Source organism: Gavialis gangeticus, unplaced genomic scaffold (genome assembly GCF_001723915.1).
Source record: "Gavialis gangeticus isolate Ggan-Ray unplaced genomic scaffold, GavGan_comp1, whole genome shotgun sequence".
In the NCBI taxonomy this organism is placed as follows: domain Eukaryota; kingdom Metazoa; phylum Chordata; order Crocodylia; family Gavialidae; genus Gavialis; species Gavialis gangeticus.
The window spans coordinates 50,957,182-50,974,836 of record NW_017729030.1 but is presented as its reverse complement, the minus strand read 5'-3'; the positions used below and the strand labels follow the sequence as shown (position 1 = coordinate 50,974,836).

Below are 17,655 nucleotides of genomic sequence, written 5' to 3'. Positions count from 1 at the left end.
AAACCAATAAGCCTCACCTCACCTCACCCCAAACGAATACCATTCTAACCACAATCTGTCCTTCAGCTGGTGTCAAAGTGACACTGTTGCTTTCTACAGAATTATGCCACCTCTTCACACCATTGTGTTCATCAATGGAAGCTATTATCCAATAGACTCCTCAAGGAGCATATCCTCCAGTGCCTTTGGATGTAGGCACTGATGTATTCACTAGAAAATTCTTGTCTAAGAGGCAATATCAACTGTCTAGCAGTAAGCTCCTCAACCCTTCCCCAGTCCCTTAACTCCAAGGTAAAAGGCCCAGAATTGAGTGATTTTCCTGGGTGCAGAAAGGTGAGGATTCCCTCTTTGTGAAACTGAAGAACACATCCATATAGAAAGTTACTCCTGTAGGGAGTAATAGGGGTGCATTAATAACACATGTGTATGTCAGAGGGGAACAGCACCATTCAGTGCTGCAGAGGATATTGTGGGCAGGGCTGTATCCCGTAAGTCAGCTGGTGGAAGACACAGCAATATAGATCTTAAGGATAAATTACCCCAGAAGCTTCATCTGTTCAAGTGAAAGTGCAAGACTGGGAGGGCATAAAAAGGAAAGTAAAAGCCACTAAAAGTCCTCGTTTTTAGAGACAGCACAGAATCTCACTTCTTATCTCCACCTATCCAATTTACATGAATAAACATACAAGCAAGGTTTGCTCATGGAACAGAAAGAGTTTTCATTTTTTTCAGGGTAAGTGCATAGTTTTACTTTTTATGGTCAAGTACAATCCTATAATTTCTTTCAATGAGTAAGCAAGCTTATAGTGAATTGCAAAGATCAAGATTTCCAGTACATACCTTGAGTCCACGAAAGCTGCCTGGGCTAGTTGGTGAAGAGCTGGAGGACTTGGTAGATTTTGGAGTGGATAGTTGGCTACTTGGCGTTCCATTGACTGATCAGAACAACAAGGGGGAAAGAAAAGATTATTAGGAAAAAAAACAGTTATAAGACTATGTGTCCCTGTGATAAGGTATTATTTAGGTCTCCACATACAGATCAAACAGGCCCAGTACAAACAAATATCAGGTGTAGAGCCCAATAATAGTGCATCCTTTGGTCCCCCAGAACACCCAAGAGCTGGAAACCGGCACAGGGTGCCTACACAAACACAGCAGGTACATCTACACATGCAATTAATGCAAAGCAATAAACTCTAGAGCAGTTTGAGCCTGAGTAAAGTACTCCTAGCCACAGTGTCTACATGTGCACCCGGGACAGCAGCAATTTGAGCTGGGGCAAAGTAGGCTTAGGCTGGTAGGGGTACGGGGAGAGGGGAGGGAGGAGGGTCAGCCCTGGGCTCCAGGTGGCAGCATTGGGCAGCAGAAGGACTGCTGGGGCACAAAGGTACTGAACTTGTAGAGCCATGTGGCTAGGCACCAGGTAGGAGTCTGGCCCCCAGCTGGTTGGGCTGTGTAGTACAGGCAGTCCTTGACTTACAACGTTTTGAGTTGCAACATTTTGCACTTACAATGTTTATAAATTGACACCATGTTTCAACTTTATGATGTCAGTTTCAACTTTACAACGCTTGATCCAATGCGACGCCATGCCAGCAAACAAGTTCACTGCGTCACATCTCCTTGGAGAACATCTGTCCAAACTTCCCTGGATACGTTCTTTAAGAAATGAGACAAGACTCCAGAAAAACCTGCAGCCAAGACTCCTGAGAAGACTCCAGCCAAGAGCCCTTCAAAAAGTCCAACCAAGAGCCCTTCACAAAGTCCAGCAAAGTCCCTCAAAGAAGTCCTTCCAAATCAATATGATTGCTTTTTACAATATAAATACATTAATGTAGCTATATTACTCATCTATAATTGACTGAGTACAAAATTCTGGGGTATTTTTAGTGAAAATTGGGTATTGGGCCTTGGCTCAGGAACCAATCCCCCATTTATAAGATTGTTTCTTCTGAGAAAATTGGTTCCAAGTTACAACGTTTCAATTTCAGACGCGGTTTTCAGGAACCAATTGTGTTGTAAGTCCAAGGACTGCCTGTACTATCTTATGGCAGAGTTAATTAGTTTACTGCACCCTAATACATGTGTAGACAGTGATGCTCTACTGTGCAGCTAATTATTCTACTCTGTAGTAAAGGCCATGCAATGGTGATGCACAGGGGGTGCACATGTACCCCCTGAGAGCGCTGCTGTACCCCCTCAGCAGCATCCCCTGCTTAGGTGGCAGGCAGCGGGGAGAGGCGGGAGCACTGGTGCCCCCCCTGAGAGCACCAGCAAGGGGGGACACCAGGAGAAGTGCCGCTGGCCCTTCTAGGCATGCCACTGGCACTTCCAGGCAGCTGCTTCTGGGTTGGCATGTGGTCAGTGCAATCGGCTGCAGTCGCTGACTGGCCACTGGGGGGGCAAGTGCCCCCCCCCTTACCCCCCCCAACTCAGGAGGCATCAGTCGCCCATGAGAGAATGTGTAGATGCACCCAGCGTTACTATTCTGGATCTTCAAGTCTATTCATTGCCAGTGGGTGCATCTACCCAAGATGCTAACTGCATGGTAGCCTAATTCTACTACGCAGTAGAGTGCAGGGAAAAAACCATGCTAATACACCACTGCACAATAGTATTAGGCCACTGAGTAGTTAGAATCACTAAAAAGCCATGCAGTAGTGACATTTACTGCGCATAGATTTAGTACTTGGTTATACAAGTACTAAACTGAATGCGCAGTAACTACAGTGCATTAATGAACACATAGATGCACTCAGTGAGAATTTTTGGTGCACAAAGGCTGCAGGTTTATACCGTGTGACAAAACCTTGAGACAGACAATATAAATTGCCAACCACATATTTGATCTCATTTTTTCCATTTGCAAAGTCAACATATCACTTTATAGCTTTCTGTACTTAATACCTATATAGTATATGGAATATAATGCAAATATAGTTTATTTTCATTTTATACTAAAACAGAAATATTAGGCAATTGGTCCTCATGGAACCCTTATGAAAGTAAAAATTACACTATAAATTATAGTAGCAAAATATTATAAAAGCTTAGCATTTCATTGATGAACTTCTAAGGAATTACTTTGAGCATCAATAATAAAATAGCGCAATTAAAGTAGAAAAAAGTATTTTCTCTTTCCTTTCTAGAATTCACCCAGTTAAACCCACTGTATTTTCATTGGCTTGGATGGCAGCTAGATCAGGCCCTGTATTCTTTGAAAACAGACTTAAAAATATTATTCACTGGGTTTAGCAAAGGACTCCCTATTACATGATGCACTCTATTGTTTTTTTTTAATCCAAACCTTGCTTGCCTGGGAAAAAGAGCTGGACAAAAAATAAGCATCAATTTTTTTCAGAGAGGAGCTACATTTCCTTTAAGGCAACTAAAAGACTGCCAACTAGACATTTAGTTCCCATGGAAACACGGGTTCCCATCAACACCTTTTCGGATGTGTAAAGAATATAAGGGGCCATGTGCTACTCCTTTAATAAACACTATTGTTTTTACTGTGCAAGTACTTGCCAACATACAGAACTGACATTCCCTGGGAACTGATGAGTCTTCCTACATATGCTCTTTATTTTATTTTGTAATGCTGGAACAGCTGTCATCTCAATGGTTATTGTAATTATTCATCAGCCTCCATAGACCCCTCTTTTCCTCAACAAATGTCTCTTCCAAGATATCTGATGATAAGGATAGGAATCCAACATTATCCAAGAAATTAAAATTCAAGACTGAATTTTGAGTTCCTGCTTCTCACTCTGCTGTGGCCCACTGATAGCCTAAACCTATTCCACTTAATACAAATTTTCGTCTTGGCTTTAATGACAGCAAGACTAAGATTTATACAATTTTGGGTAAGTCACTTTCGGGAAGATACTCAAAGCTTCTTAAGGATTTTGGAGCATAAATTGTACTGGAAGTTCTTGAGATTCTTTAACTCTTAATTGTCTCCATATCAGCCACTGTGTCTGTAAAATAAAATGATTAAATGCCTGGGTGAAAAGGGCTTTTTAAGCGTTAATTCGTTTTCTATTTTTGGGAAAACCATAACAAAAATTAAATTCTAGCTGTAAAAGAAAAAGTGTGTGTGAACAAAGAGAAACTTCTCTAGAGAAATCTGCCTGAAATGGGCTATGCAGAGGTACAAGAGCAGAAATAGTCCTTTTTATGGTTTCAAGATTCATTTTATACAGCTTATACTATGCATATAAATCCTATGCAGGACTTAGTATTTTGGGGTAAGTCCTATCAATACTGTAATTTTTACCAAGATTATTAGCCAGTTAGTACCATGATTCTAAGCTATTCTCATGCCACATGGCAAATCCTGTTAGAAACACTTAATACTGAGCCCACTTTTTCCTAAAATGGGATACGGCTGTCTTTTAAATTGTTCATAAAAATAAGCTTCAAATTTTAGGTAAGAACAAAGACCATTAGCCAGATCCATGCAAGTGACTGGGCAGTGGTTGATCGTTTCCTATTGTATCTCTATGGGACAGGACATCCCATAATAGTTTGCTGACCTCCCAATACTCTTATCCCTTACTAAGCTACCCAGATTTGATAAGAGGGCACATGGTATTGTCCTTTAGAACAAAAAGCTGTCCGATAAACACAGTTCAACCGTTTTTTGACCTATAGAGAAGATCAGTTGTAAATATTGCAAGGAAAGATCTCAGAGGGCACAAACCTGGGAGAGGCTCAGCCTTAACTTCCAGAGCAGACATCTTGCCCTAGAAGCTTCAAAGATTTTACAAGGAAAATCAGCTATCACTTCAAACTACAGTACATTCTTTTCCCATTCTCATTAAAAATAATCTTTTCAAAGCTTCTAATCTAATCTTAAACTGTAAAATCATTGGAACAGAACCTGGGTTTTCTTTACATGTGGCAGTATCAAGTGTATTCTAGCCACTGAAGAACACAGATAGAATAATCTCCCTCTCCCTGTTTTTTAAATGCTTAATAATATTATTCTCCGCCAGAGTTGACCATAGCAAAGTGCAGGGCCCGGGGCAAATCAGCTTGTGCAGGGCGGCAGTGGGGAGGGGTGGTAAGTGACCAGACATGAAGCCGGCCCAACTCCGTGGAGTCCCCCAAAGCTCAGGGCCTGGGGCAGTAACCCCAGTTTGCCCATCCACCGGGGAAGGTCCTATTCTCCACTAACATATGAGATAGTTTAAAAATTGAGTCAGTCTTGTTTTTAAACTTATTTTTCCAGCATGGCCACAAACCACAAGCCATTTGTAAATTAAAAATCCATATAGTTTTCCAGGAGAGTGAGTTTTTCTTACGATGCTATCAGGATCATTTGTTCCTTTCTCCACATAAATACCCTTCTAGGTACACTGGAACTTGTTGGCTCTGGGTCTAGGGCTTACTATTTTGGAGATCCAAGAAAGATTTTATTTGTTTAATTTTGGCTCACATATAAATTTCAAAACATACAGGGCCTAATTTATCCTTGGGTAAATTAGAATTCTGGTACAAAATTTGCAGCACTTCTCGCTACTAAGCTTCAGGTAAACTTGTCTTGTTTACTGGCTGAAATTTCTCATTATCATGCTGATATAAATTTGTTCCTCCCAAAGCCACTCCTGTATTTGCAGCAAAAATTAGATTCATTAAGATACAATTTGATGGTACCATCTACAGATGACTGACAATTATAAAAATCACTTAGGCTTTCTGCCTCAATCAAAAGATTTACTATGATAAAATAGATGCAATACACCTTTGTTTTGCAGAGCACGTGATGCATGTTAAAAGCCACAATACATTCATGAAAATGGAAAGAAGGGTAAATGAAAAGGCAGGAAACACACTAGTGATATAAAGCCATAATAATAATGGCTCACCTGGGGATTTTGCTGTAGAATAAGCTGTGGAGTAGTGGCCACCCCTCTTTACTGTACTCAATCATGATACAAAAGGAGAAAGACATTAAGGAGAGAAGTTATTTAACAGGTCTGAATGTACGTGAAAGGAAGAAGGGTAAATAAAGATAGATAAAGACTAAACAGAAAAAATACTAAGTAAATACAAGCCTATATACTAGACACCATGGGTAAAATTTTCAGATTGCTCTAGCAACTTAAATTGCAATTTCAAAACCGATTTCAGAGCCAACTTCTCAGTAAGACACTTTCAATAAAATTCAGGCTCTGAAACTTTATTTTTCAGCTTTCAGGACCTCAGTCACTTAGGTTCTTTATCACAGTTTTATTCTTTCTTTTCATATAAAAGAACATGTGGGAATAAATTTCTTGCACCAGCAATTATTTGTGTGTGTAGGAGTGTAGGGAGAACGTTACTTTGTGTGTGTAGGAGTGTAGGGAGAACGGTACTTACATTCACAATACTGTATAAATAATAATAAAATGGCAGTATGACCCCTGCTGTTTAAAACTTTTGGGCAACTTCATTGCTGATTTACAATCCATGCAATCCACCTACAGTTTATAGGATTGTATGAGGTGTACATCACTTGTAAAATTCACCCCTTATATTTCCTGTGGCAATTATAATTGTTCTTTGAAGCCTTTTAGCTAAGTATTTAACCCTTATTCAAGAAGATGAATATCCTACTTTTAAAGACTTTCATAAGCATTAGCCCAGAAAAGTAATAAACACTAATTTGAAAATAAGTACAGAAGTTAATATTCTGGTTTTGAATATGCACACAGGAGCTGCATCTCTAGCCAGAACCAGAACATGATACTATAAATGTACAGTGAAACCTACGATGGAATTGCATGAGACTGGGAAGAGTTCTGGCTTAAATAGTTTCTATCTTAAAGAGGAACTTCTCAGGCCCCCTACACTCTGCTGGCTCTGTCTGCTCTGTGCTCTCTACCAGCCCCTCTGCTCCATGAATTCTTTCTTTTCCAGCATCCCAACACAGCTCCTTTGTTTCCTACTTACACTGTGCATGCACACACACTAGGCAATTACTTTCCATTATATGGTATCCTAAGAAAAAGAGGAGTGGAAGGGACCTGTGGAGGTCATCTAGTTCAACCCACTGCCAAATGTCAGATCATCCATATCCAAACCATTCTAAGAAAATCCTCTGTCTAAAATTAGTAAAGCTACACCGTCAACTCTGACACAACTACAAGGCATAACACTCTAACCTGCCACAAGTAAAGCAGGGGGACAACAGCAGTCAATGTCCTGCTGCTAAGAGGGTTGGCATAATGTGCTTGAGAGTGGTATACAGAATGATTCTGCAAATGAGCCCCAAATTTCCTTTCCCTTTCTACCTTATACAGACTAAATACACAGAATTCCCTCTAAAGCATGGTGGGACAGTAGACATTTTCTGGCTTGAGCAGGTTTCTGGGTTTTACGGATTGTCTAAAACAGGTTTCAGAGAGAGAGAGAGAGAGTGTGTGTGTGTGTGTGTAATGTATTCAGGGGTTCAATATCAGTGTTACTTTTGCAACTCTTAAAAAAATCCAACTAAGTTTTACTATATAGAGGTTTTACATGTGAACTAAAAACTAAAAGCAAAACTTTTCCCACTGTGCTCATTTGTATTTTCAATCAAGATAACCAATACTTGGAACATGTGTTATTCAGTAATGCTAGCATCAGGTGAAGAAACAATTCGGACATTATTGTGAAATTATAGGAAGGACCAGACGGGGGGAAAAAGTCTATCTTTTGATGGTCCTCAGTTCCCAAAAGAAATGAGAGGGGTTTCTAAAAATGACTTCCAAGAGACAAAATGCAATATTTTGACTATATGGTTCACCTTTGGGAAGCAAATTTTAAATTCCATGTGTATATTTTAGTGAAATGAATTAGATTTAATCATATGATCACACAACAGTTGAAAAGAATGTTCAGGAAATCAAACCCCATGCTGAAAATAAACTCCTAGATTAGTATAACCTGGGGTAACGTTCACAAATTAAAAAGTTTAGCCTGTAACAAAAAAAAAAAAAGTTTTTGTTTGCAGGATGCAGAAAAAACCCATTTCCTGCTACAAATTAGTGTAAGCCCCAGCATTTCCTGTGTAAACTGATTCATATACTTCTTTATGAAGTTAAGTGTGGCATTTACACTTCACACAAAACTCCCAATCTTTTCCATTCATACAACAAAATTGTAAGTTTAATCTGTTTTTGGTCTTTCTAATAGGTATACCTGAAGCAGGCGACTTGCTTCGACGTGAAGGTCCAGGGCTTTTGGATCCAGAATGCCTAGCTGTACCAGGTGAACGAGAATAAGGTGATTTCATAACACGGCATTCTGCAAGTAAACAGATGGAGTTTAGAAAATACTTCTGTGTACAGATTAACTTCCAAACCAAATCATCTAGAACTGCTGTTTATTGCCCAGGAAACAAACCTTGATATTTCCGAAACATTTCTGCCAAGTTAAACAGCAATAATTTATATTAAAAAAAACCCAAAACAAAATCCAAAAAAATTTTAACCCACAAACTATGTAAACTTTATTTTAAAGAGGCCAAATGCTGAAATATTCTGGATTGCAATATTTTGCAATATTTTGCCATGTCTTACAACAATTCATGCAATAGTGAAAATTTGTATTTAGGCATAGATGAGCCAGTGAAGTGGGTGGAGCGATGCTGGCTACTTCTGATATTTGCACTTTGTTGTGACAGCTTTATATCTTTATATAACAGCAATGCAGAAGACTTTATCCTATAGCAGAGGTTGGCAATTATTTGTGCTGGAGGGCCACTTAAGGAGTATCAATGAGCTGCTGCAGGCAAGGTTCAGAGTGGGTGCTGACCTGGCCAGGGGGATGGGGGTGGTAATTGATCCTATCTGGCCCTGGGCCTGTCTTCCCCTGCATCCACTGCTGGGGGCACCAAACAGAGTGGGCAGGCGGCGTCTTCACAGAGACCAGCCTGGGAACTGCGTGGGCAGGGCACTCTTGGACAGGCAGAGGGGATGGGGCTGTAGGTGGCCAGGGAGTGGGACAGGTGGGTGGGGCAGTGATGGTGTGGGCCAGGACATGGGGCAGAGCCATGATCCGCTCCCTGTATGTCTCTGTGACAAGTGGTGGTTCCACGGGCAGGGGCATGCAGACAGCAGATTGCAGCTCTACCCCAGGCCTGACCCTATGTTGTCACTGCCTTGTGATCCCAGTCCTGGCCCTCCCTGCCTGTCCCACTCCCAGATGCTGCTCCCTACATGCCCACAACTCCATCCTATCCACCTGCCTGAACATGCCCTGCTTGCGGGGGTCCTGAGCCTGTCTCACTGAAACCTGTTCTTTCCACCTGTATAAGACCATTTCATTCTACCCATATTCTATATCAGTCTACTTATTTTTGCCAAAAATGTAGTGCTACCTCTAACAATTTTCAGAGAAAGTGAATAATGCCTGCAGGCACCAAAGGCCAGATCTAGATGTCCCACCTATATACCATGCAACATTAAATAAAAAGAGAAGCTAACAGAAGAAATCAATAGTCATATGCATATTGACATGTTCATTCCTTTAATAATCACTGGACATACCTACATGAGACGCTAACTACGCAGTAGCTGAATAATACTGTGTGGTAGCATCACAGCATAAACGTTGCTAATATGCTACTACACAGTATTAAGCTACTGCGCAGTAGTGTCACTAAAAAAGGTGCTTCTGCACAATAACTCCAGTTACTGCACATTTATTTGGTCCTTGATTACAATCAAGGACTAAATAAACGTGCACTGATCACTGTACAGTAGCGTCTCATGTGGAGATGCCCACAAATTCCAAAATTTTCACTCTCTCTCAGTAAATCCATCTCCCTCTGCCACTATTTTCTATCATCCATTTATTCATTAACTATAATTTTAACCCAACCTATCAACAAAGAAATTTAACATGCATTGAATAGATCAATTTATATGAAAAGATGCAAACTGATTCAAATCCCTGTGAAGCATACAGATACTTAGATCAGTCCCAAAGTATTCCACCCTCTCATTAAAACAATTCAGGCTTCCTTTCCCTTCTCAGTTCTCTTTGTCCCCTCCTCCCTCCATCATGCTATTTTGTTCCCCACCTAAATAATTATTTTCCTTAACTCAGCTAGTATTCATCTCTTTGCAGAGCAATTTCACTGCTCCTTCTGCTGTATCTGCACCAGTTCCAAGCAAGTGGGCAAGGCCTACTAGGGTTTTTATCTCCTTCCCATCAATTGCCATGGCTATAGTCCCTTTGTTTTTGTATTAGATCACCCAAGCTCTAACTTTTGGGTCTATTCTCAGACTTCGCTGTCCTTAATAATGTCTCCAGCACCTAGCCAGTTGCCAATGCCAATGGTTAAGGGGGAATGAAGCTCCCACCTTCACCAGTCAAATCAAGTTCTATTTCTGGCATCAAGCTGTTCTTTTCTTTCAGTGAGATTCCTACAGGAACCTGTGGGGAGGATCTCAGAAAAGGGAACAGCAGAAGGAGAAATGAAAACAGGAATCTAGAACTACTGCAGTTTCTAAGAAAGGGGCTAAGCTCAGTTAGCCTGTCTGTGAGGTATGTAGATGGTTCAACTGGGGCAGAAAGTAAAAGCATGGCCTTGTCCAGAGTAGGATTTGTGGAGTATTAGCTAACATATTTGCTCTCCTCCCAGGCCCAAGGGAGGATAAAAAAGCTTTAACTCAACCAGTCTAATATACATCAGGTGCACTGTCTCATATATTTTACTCTTAGGGCCTTGTTACACAGGACGCTTACTGTGGGTAGAAACAGACGTTGCCCAACTGAAGCAGATTTATTGGGCAACACACACATGACACCCGTAGTCCCACATCAGGCCACCTGCCAGTTATGGGACAACAGGTGCTACGTTCCTGTGTCCCTTGCTGACCTGCGTCAGGTACTGCTCTGGCCTATGACTCATGTGGAGTAACTGGCAGCACAGTTCCTGGCACAGAGCAGGAGCTGTGAAACTCAACTCCATTTTAAAAAATGTACTTGAGAGCTAAAGGAATGCAAAAATCTAGAACTCTTGATCTTTTTTTGCAATTTCCTAGACGGTCTAATAAAAGGTATCATTTCTGAATCAAGAGTTCTAGATTTTTGCATTTTTTTTTTGTCTCAGACCATCACGGCTACCAGATACATCCCTGAGAGCTAAAGGAATTTGGTAGTAGTAGAAAATAAGCTTCCCTAATACGGCATCTGGTAATGTTATTCCTCTACTTCTTACTTACAAGGATTCTAATATTAAACATAATGTATTGAAATATGCTGGTGAGCAAGCTACAGCATCTTGAAATATGCTGATTTCAGATTTTAATTTGAATAATGCCTGGAAAAATTCTAGAGCTCCTGTTTAGAGACTTTTTCTCTTTGAGGATAACAACTACCTAGCACCTAAATACATTGCTAAAAGCCACAAACCAAAAAGCTTTTAATAAAAGAAACTAAGTGCACAGAAAATTCATTTTCTCAGTTTAAAAAAATGCTTTCTCCTGATGTAAACTGAATATGCACTGTATGTTTAACAGAAAGGATCAGAATGCTTGGAATGTATGGAACAATTCCTGTAGCTCTGAAAATGTCAGCTGCATATGTGATCTGGGAAAAAATTCAACACAGCAGGAACATGGAGACTGAGTTACAGCACACTGAAGTTAGTGCAAATGGTTTCAGTGGGCTTTGAATGAGGCTCAGGGAGTGCATTAAAGGAAGGCTTTTCAACATTCACTGTCGTCTATCATATGCTTTATGTGAAGAGTCTTTTACCCAAGAAAAACCAACCAACTATATAAATTCTCACTGACACAGACTGGAACTAAATTATTGTTCAGAAAATTATTTCTTATTAAGAAAACATTTCAACTGGAATAAAAATATGTAATATAAGTTTCTTTAGAAACATTTCACTTTTGATTCATGAAGGGAAAAAAGAAAATGTGTGAAGGGTGACATTTTAATTAATTTAAGATGTACCATCTTACCACTATGATCCAGTACAAAATCATCTTGTGCGTAGCGGTATTTCTCAGGTCCACATGCAATGAAAACATCATCATCTCCAAAGAAATCTTGCAAGCAGGTAACCTCAAAGATTAAAAAAGAAAAAGAAAAATAAGTAAAACAGTATGCCAAATATAAATGTATAAGTTGTGTTATATTTAGTCGACACAACTGAGCAGACTTGTGCTTCCTTCTCACAGTTCTCTAGTCCACTCCAGCATTGGTTGTCCTACGGTTATTTTACCATGACAGAAGCTGCTGATTGTCAACAACTGCAAATAGTCCTTAGAAAACTTTAATGGCAGTCTTCTCTGATATTCAGTATATGTATCATTGTATATAATTCAATGTAAATGATGATGGCTTTGACAGTAACAACTATAAACCATTACTGAAGTCTCAGATTTGACATATTTATGTTTAAATAGCTTGTGAAAAGCCTCCTAGAAAAATGAACGTACTTTTTCAATCTAAACCAATGTCTTTAAGTTTGTTTCTCCTTGAATAATTGTTAGTACAAATCAAACATTTCCCCTTTATTAAAAACTTCTAGCACTTCGTTAGTATTAGTATTAATTAGTATAAGTGCAATAGCAAGCATTAATAAATATCTTGCATAGGGTGAAACTTTGTACTTAAACCTTGAAATAATATGTTATCAGAACCTTGCATCCTAGAGATTTGGAGGCAACATATAACCAGACTGTGCCCTTTTCCTTTCCATGCCCCAATGAGGGGAGTCTGGCGATTGAGAGGCAGGCATGAAGAAACAGGTTTAAAAGAACAAGAAAGGCTTGCGGATGAGGACTAGTCTCATCTGCATTCTATAAATCAACGGGACAGCTTCAGTAGGAGAAGGGTCAGGACCATTATCTGTTAGGGCAGGAGGTGGCAACCTTTACTTGTCTTTACAATGGCCACCATGGGCCAATCCCTTGCTGCTGACCCAGTACTCCCTGCTTTCTCTGGCACCCTTCCCTGCAGCCTCTGCTTATTGTCATACCAAGTGGTGCAGTCATGGCTTGGCCAACAGCCATGCTGGTGGGCAAATTTGGTGGCAAGCGCAGAGAGGAGGTAGGCTGGGCATCAACAGTGGCTGCACAGGGAAGAGGTGGAGCACAGCATAGGTACATGCCAGGATGAACAGCATACAGCAAGCAAAAGGACCCTAGAGGCATCTCCTCTGTTGTCCCTAATGCTGTCTGTGCCTGATCCTTCCCACCACCATGGGCAGGATCTGGCCTGCAAGCTGTAGGTTACCAACTCCTGTGTTAAGGGAAGCAGCTCTATTCAAGAACACGATCCCAAAATAGTCTTGTGTGCACAGACAATTTTGCCACCGATGCTCTAAACAGTGCCCACAGTACCTTTCAATGCATATCCTAGATCCTAGAGTTAAATATCAACAATGATATCTAATAACCAAGTAAGAATTTAAGGAGGGATTTTCAGATGCAGCCATTAGATATTGATCTACATTTGCTCCTTGTGAAATAAACAGGAATTTAACCGTTACATTCCTTGTGAGCAAAGCTCAACTGTATATTGAGAGGCACTAGATTTCTAATGGGAAAAATACTGGTCTCCTGTTAGAAACCAGGAGTGTACAGGCATTTATGCCACTTCTCTTGCAGGAAACAGGCTGATTCTGAGAGAAAAACTGTCTTTGTTTCAGTGAGGAATATCTCTCCTGTGGGAGAGAGACTCTCTCTCACAGGAACAAATGCTTGTATGCTTGCCCTACCTTACCTCCTTCAAGAGACTAGGAGAAGCTGAGTGCAGGGAAGTGTTCCTGTGTCTTCCCCAGACTGGAGTAACCCCAAAACCAGCAGGTGCTTCCTATGCCTTCCTCAGACCAGAATGACCCCAGTCTGGGGAAAGTGTGGGGAGCAGGGAAGAGAGGGGTGACTGCAGGCACTGCTTAAAATTTTTGCCATGCCAGTCACAGCACATCTTTTCCTTGATCCTTACACAGGATCTTGTACTGTACACTACAACCTATCACCAGAGAAAAAAGCTATAGCATCACAAAGGCAGAAACTAGGACCTCTTCAAACAATCAAATGCCAGAGCTGGCTTTTCCAAAGAACAGACCCTTCTTTAAAAAGCAACACAAAATGAAATCCCGTACAACATTCATTTGCATTTACAGGAAAAAAAAGAAAGCAAAGGTCTGAAGTTTAAATTGATTAAAGTTTTTAATGTGCTGCATATCACACTTAGAATGAAAAACCCTCTTTACCATTATAGACAATGAAGAGTGGATAGTGAGAACTACATGGAAGCTAAGATAGGTATAACTATTTGCGAAGACCAAATAACTTTGTTTTGGTAATAAAAAGGTCAAAAGCTTCCATTACCAGGGAATGGTCTTCTTTCCTCTGGTTTAATAATGAACAATAAAACTGGCATCTGCTACCAACCGTGATAATAGTAAATATTGGCTGATACACAAGGAATGTTTGCTTCTGCCTGCAGTTGAAAGATACTCAGAATTTCAATGACTCCCTGCTCCCTGCAAGATCATTCAAACAAGGCTTTCACAAGCAATGCAGTTGTCATGGCAGCTAACTCACTGATAAAAGCAGGCTCCATTTACAGTAAAAGATTTTCACTACACTGAAACATGAGGGATAGAACATTTGTTCGATTATATTGTGAAGCTCAGAGTCCCTCCACCAGTCAAGAAAATCCATTTATCTTTGACATATCGGCATGCTAACAACAAAACCTAGTGTCATTGACTAGAGACAATTTGAGCTCTACTTAAAATTGCTGTTTCTAGTTTAAATGAAGAGGCAACAGTAACAGCTGGAAACTAGAGGATTCTGAAAATTCAAGAGTTAGTCTATTAAGATTTTCCCTCTAGTTTTTTTTTACTCTTTTTAATAGTTGGCATGAGAGTTGGCAATACTGAAGAAGCCAATGGGAAGACTTCAGTGTTCTGTGCTTGTTTAGATATCTCAGGCTGAGGATCTGCATTGGACTCTCAGCCATTTATACATTACATGTCTACCAACCTCTTTATGGTCCCCATCATCTGTGCGCTATGAAGATGGATAAAGCAATACAAGATTTTTACTGTGTGTGCATACATTTACACACACTGTATATAAATTACATATACAATATCTATATATTTATAGGAACTCATTCAAGTTTACAGTTGGGAACATGGACTGATTATTGCAACTATGCAAAATAATTATTCAGCTACACAGGTGATTATTATAGTTTAACAGCAGCACAATTTTAATATACAAACCTTTAACTATCTATTAAAATATGGCTGGAAGGCATATTTAAAATAACGAACGTTTTCCCCAAAGGGTCTGGACTAACCCTAGAATATTTATAAAATTTATGAATTAAAGAAAGGTACAAACAGTAGATTCAGCAAAAAACGACAACCTGTTATAAATTTATTCAATCCAAATAATACGTTAAAATGTGCATCCTGAAACTAGGAGCTAACTGAGTACCTAGGTACTTATATGGTCCTTCTCACCATGATGTCCAGGCAGCCCCCAACGGTAATACTAAAATAAAGTCTTTTCATGTACATTATCTGTAAGAATGAACCACAAATGAGTAGGTGCATTTAAATAGATAAATAAAAAAGGATGAAGGCATCTAAGATGATAACCAACTTAGTACATGAGATGTGAGACAAGTTACTGAAGAATAAGAAATATTTTGCACTTAGTTCTGAGAGAGGTCCAGAATCTTCTGCACTAAAACTATGCAGATCCCATCAAATCACCTTTCCAAAATGAAAAGTAGCATCATAACCACACCCATATGTCAATTAGTTTGTGAGATTTATCCCCTTAGAATTTTTTTCTTTAAAACCATAGCAGTTTTTTCCCAGTTTCCTAAGCACTGAATAACTTGTGCATCTGCTATGCAAAGGAGTTTTTTGCATAAAACATGTTTGTAGACAGTCCACTAAGAAAAGCACACTAGCAATTCCAGTTATTTAAGCACTGAAATTTGGTCTGTGCATCTGGTTTGTGGCAAGTAATATTGGGTAGATTATTTATTAACCATTTCTGGGAACTTAATTTAGCTCTGGTGACCTGATGCTTGTTATACAAATCTAAGTGGAATGGTATATTTAAAATAAATAACTTTGTAATGGATCAGTTGGTGTGCTGTCATTCAATGCAATGACAATGGCATCAATGGAGTTGCACATAAACACATTACAATATTACACAATGTGTTGGCAAATCTGTAAAAAGAAATTCCCCTAAGTAATAGCTCTTTCACTAATTCTAACACATTATAAATCTCATCCAGGGAAAAGCTTTTTCAAAAACAATCAGACATTTTTGGTTCCTTAAGAAGGTCTTATTTGAAGGGCTACGTACAGACAGGCAAAAGTCAGAGGCAGAATCGATTCAGTCTAGGCAGCCTCCTCTAAGCTGCGTAAGTTGAACCAATAACCAACTGAACTCATGTTCAGTTTTCAGCTGGGAAAGGCGGCAGGGGAGGCTTTCACTGACTGGCCAGTAGGCAGGGGGTGCTAAAACATGTCTCCCAGCCTGCTGGCCACTGCCAGCCCAGCCAAGTGTCCTCAATCTACTGCTGTCCCCCCCACAGGAGGTTCAGGAGCCCCCTGTCTGAGTGCTGGCCCACCTTGGGAGAGCTGCCCCCTCTGAAGGTTTCTCTCTGCCTGGGATCACTAGCCCAGGCAGCCCTGGGAAGCTGAGGGGAATTCCTCCCCTTCCCAGCTGTTGATTGCTTCAGTAGCTGCCACGGGGGGAGAAAGAAGAAGTCCTGTCAGCCAGGTGCCTGCCTCTGCAGCCCAGCATGGGGGTATGCGGGAGCCCCTGCCTGGGGTGCTTTCCCTCACCTCAGCCCAGGGTCCTGCAGCCCCAGGAAGCAGAACTCAGTTCTTCCACTCCCCTGCACTAGTTTTGCCACAGACTCACAGCAGCTGAGACAAAACCAGCTGTGAAGGAGCAGAAGAATTTCCCTTTACTCCCTGAGGCCGCCTGAGATTTGCAGCGGCAAAGGCAAGCAGCTCTGGGGTTGGGAAGGGGAAGAATTCCCCTCAGTCCCTTGGGGTTGCCTCGGGCTGGGGGGACCCTGGGCTGGGGTGGGGGGGAAGCCCCCCAAGACAGGGGGTCCCCAATACCCCCATGCTGGGCTACCTGGACAGGCATCTGGCCAGGAAGGCTTTCTCCCTCCCTCCTATGGTAGCCACTGAAGCGATTAGCAGCTGGGAAGGGGGAGGGCTGCCAAGGGCAGAAAAGCCTCCAGCACAGGGGCTCTCTCTTCCCTCGCATGCTGGGTTTGATCCCCTGACCTTTCCCCCAGCCCGTTCCTATGGGCTGATGGATGCAGGCAGGAAGCAGACTAAGGAGCAGAGGGACACGGCAGTCCCTGCTCCACTGGAGCAGACAGCATAGCACAGGGCTGAAAAGCATCCTGGGATGCTTGTGGACCATAAGTTAACATGAACTAGGAAGTGATCTGGGACAGAAATTCCATACACTGGCTTAACCAAAATCAGCTAAGTCAGATTGAATTTTTTTAGTAGATGTTTAGGATTGTGAATCCAAAAAGATGACAGAGCCAGTAGGGAAATACAAATCGCCCGAGCGAGGGACTAACATTAGAGGGATAGGGGTGAGGAGGAGAACGCAACTAGGTTACAGAAAATACAATGTTAGCCAA

At 40.9% G+C, this 17,655-nt stretch overlaps 1 protein-coding gene across 1 annotated transcript in view; it reads right to left on the bottom strand.

Moving 5' to 3' along the window:
• DCLK2 (doublecortin like kinase 2) overlaps window positions 1-17,655 on the bottom strand; it is a gene marked incomplete at its 5' end in the record, with an annotated part of 189,996 nt that overhangs the window by 57,915 nt on the left and 114,426 nt on the right. Inside the window, 4 exons of the mRNA XM_019521843.1 lie at window positions 841-935; window positions 5,874-5,924; window positions 8,170-8,274; window positions 11,952-12,054. Of these exons, the coding sequence (XP_019377388.1) occupies window positions 841-935; window positions 5,874-5,924; window positions 8,170-8,274; window positions 11,952-12,054 (354 nt within the window). The remainder of the gene's footprint in view (window positions 1-840; window positions 936-5,873; window positions 5,925-8,169; window positions 8,275-11,951; window positions 12,055-17,655) is intronic.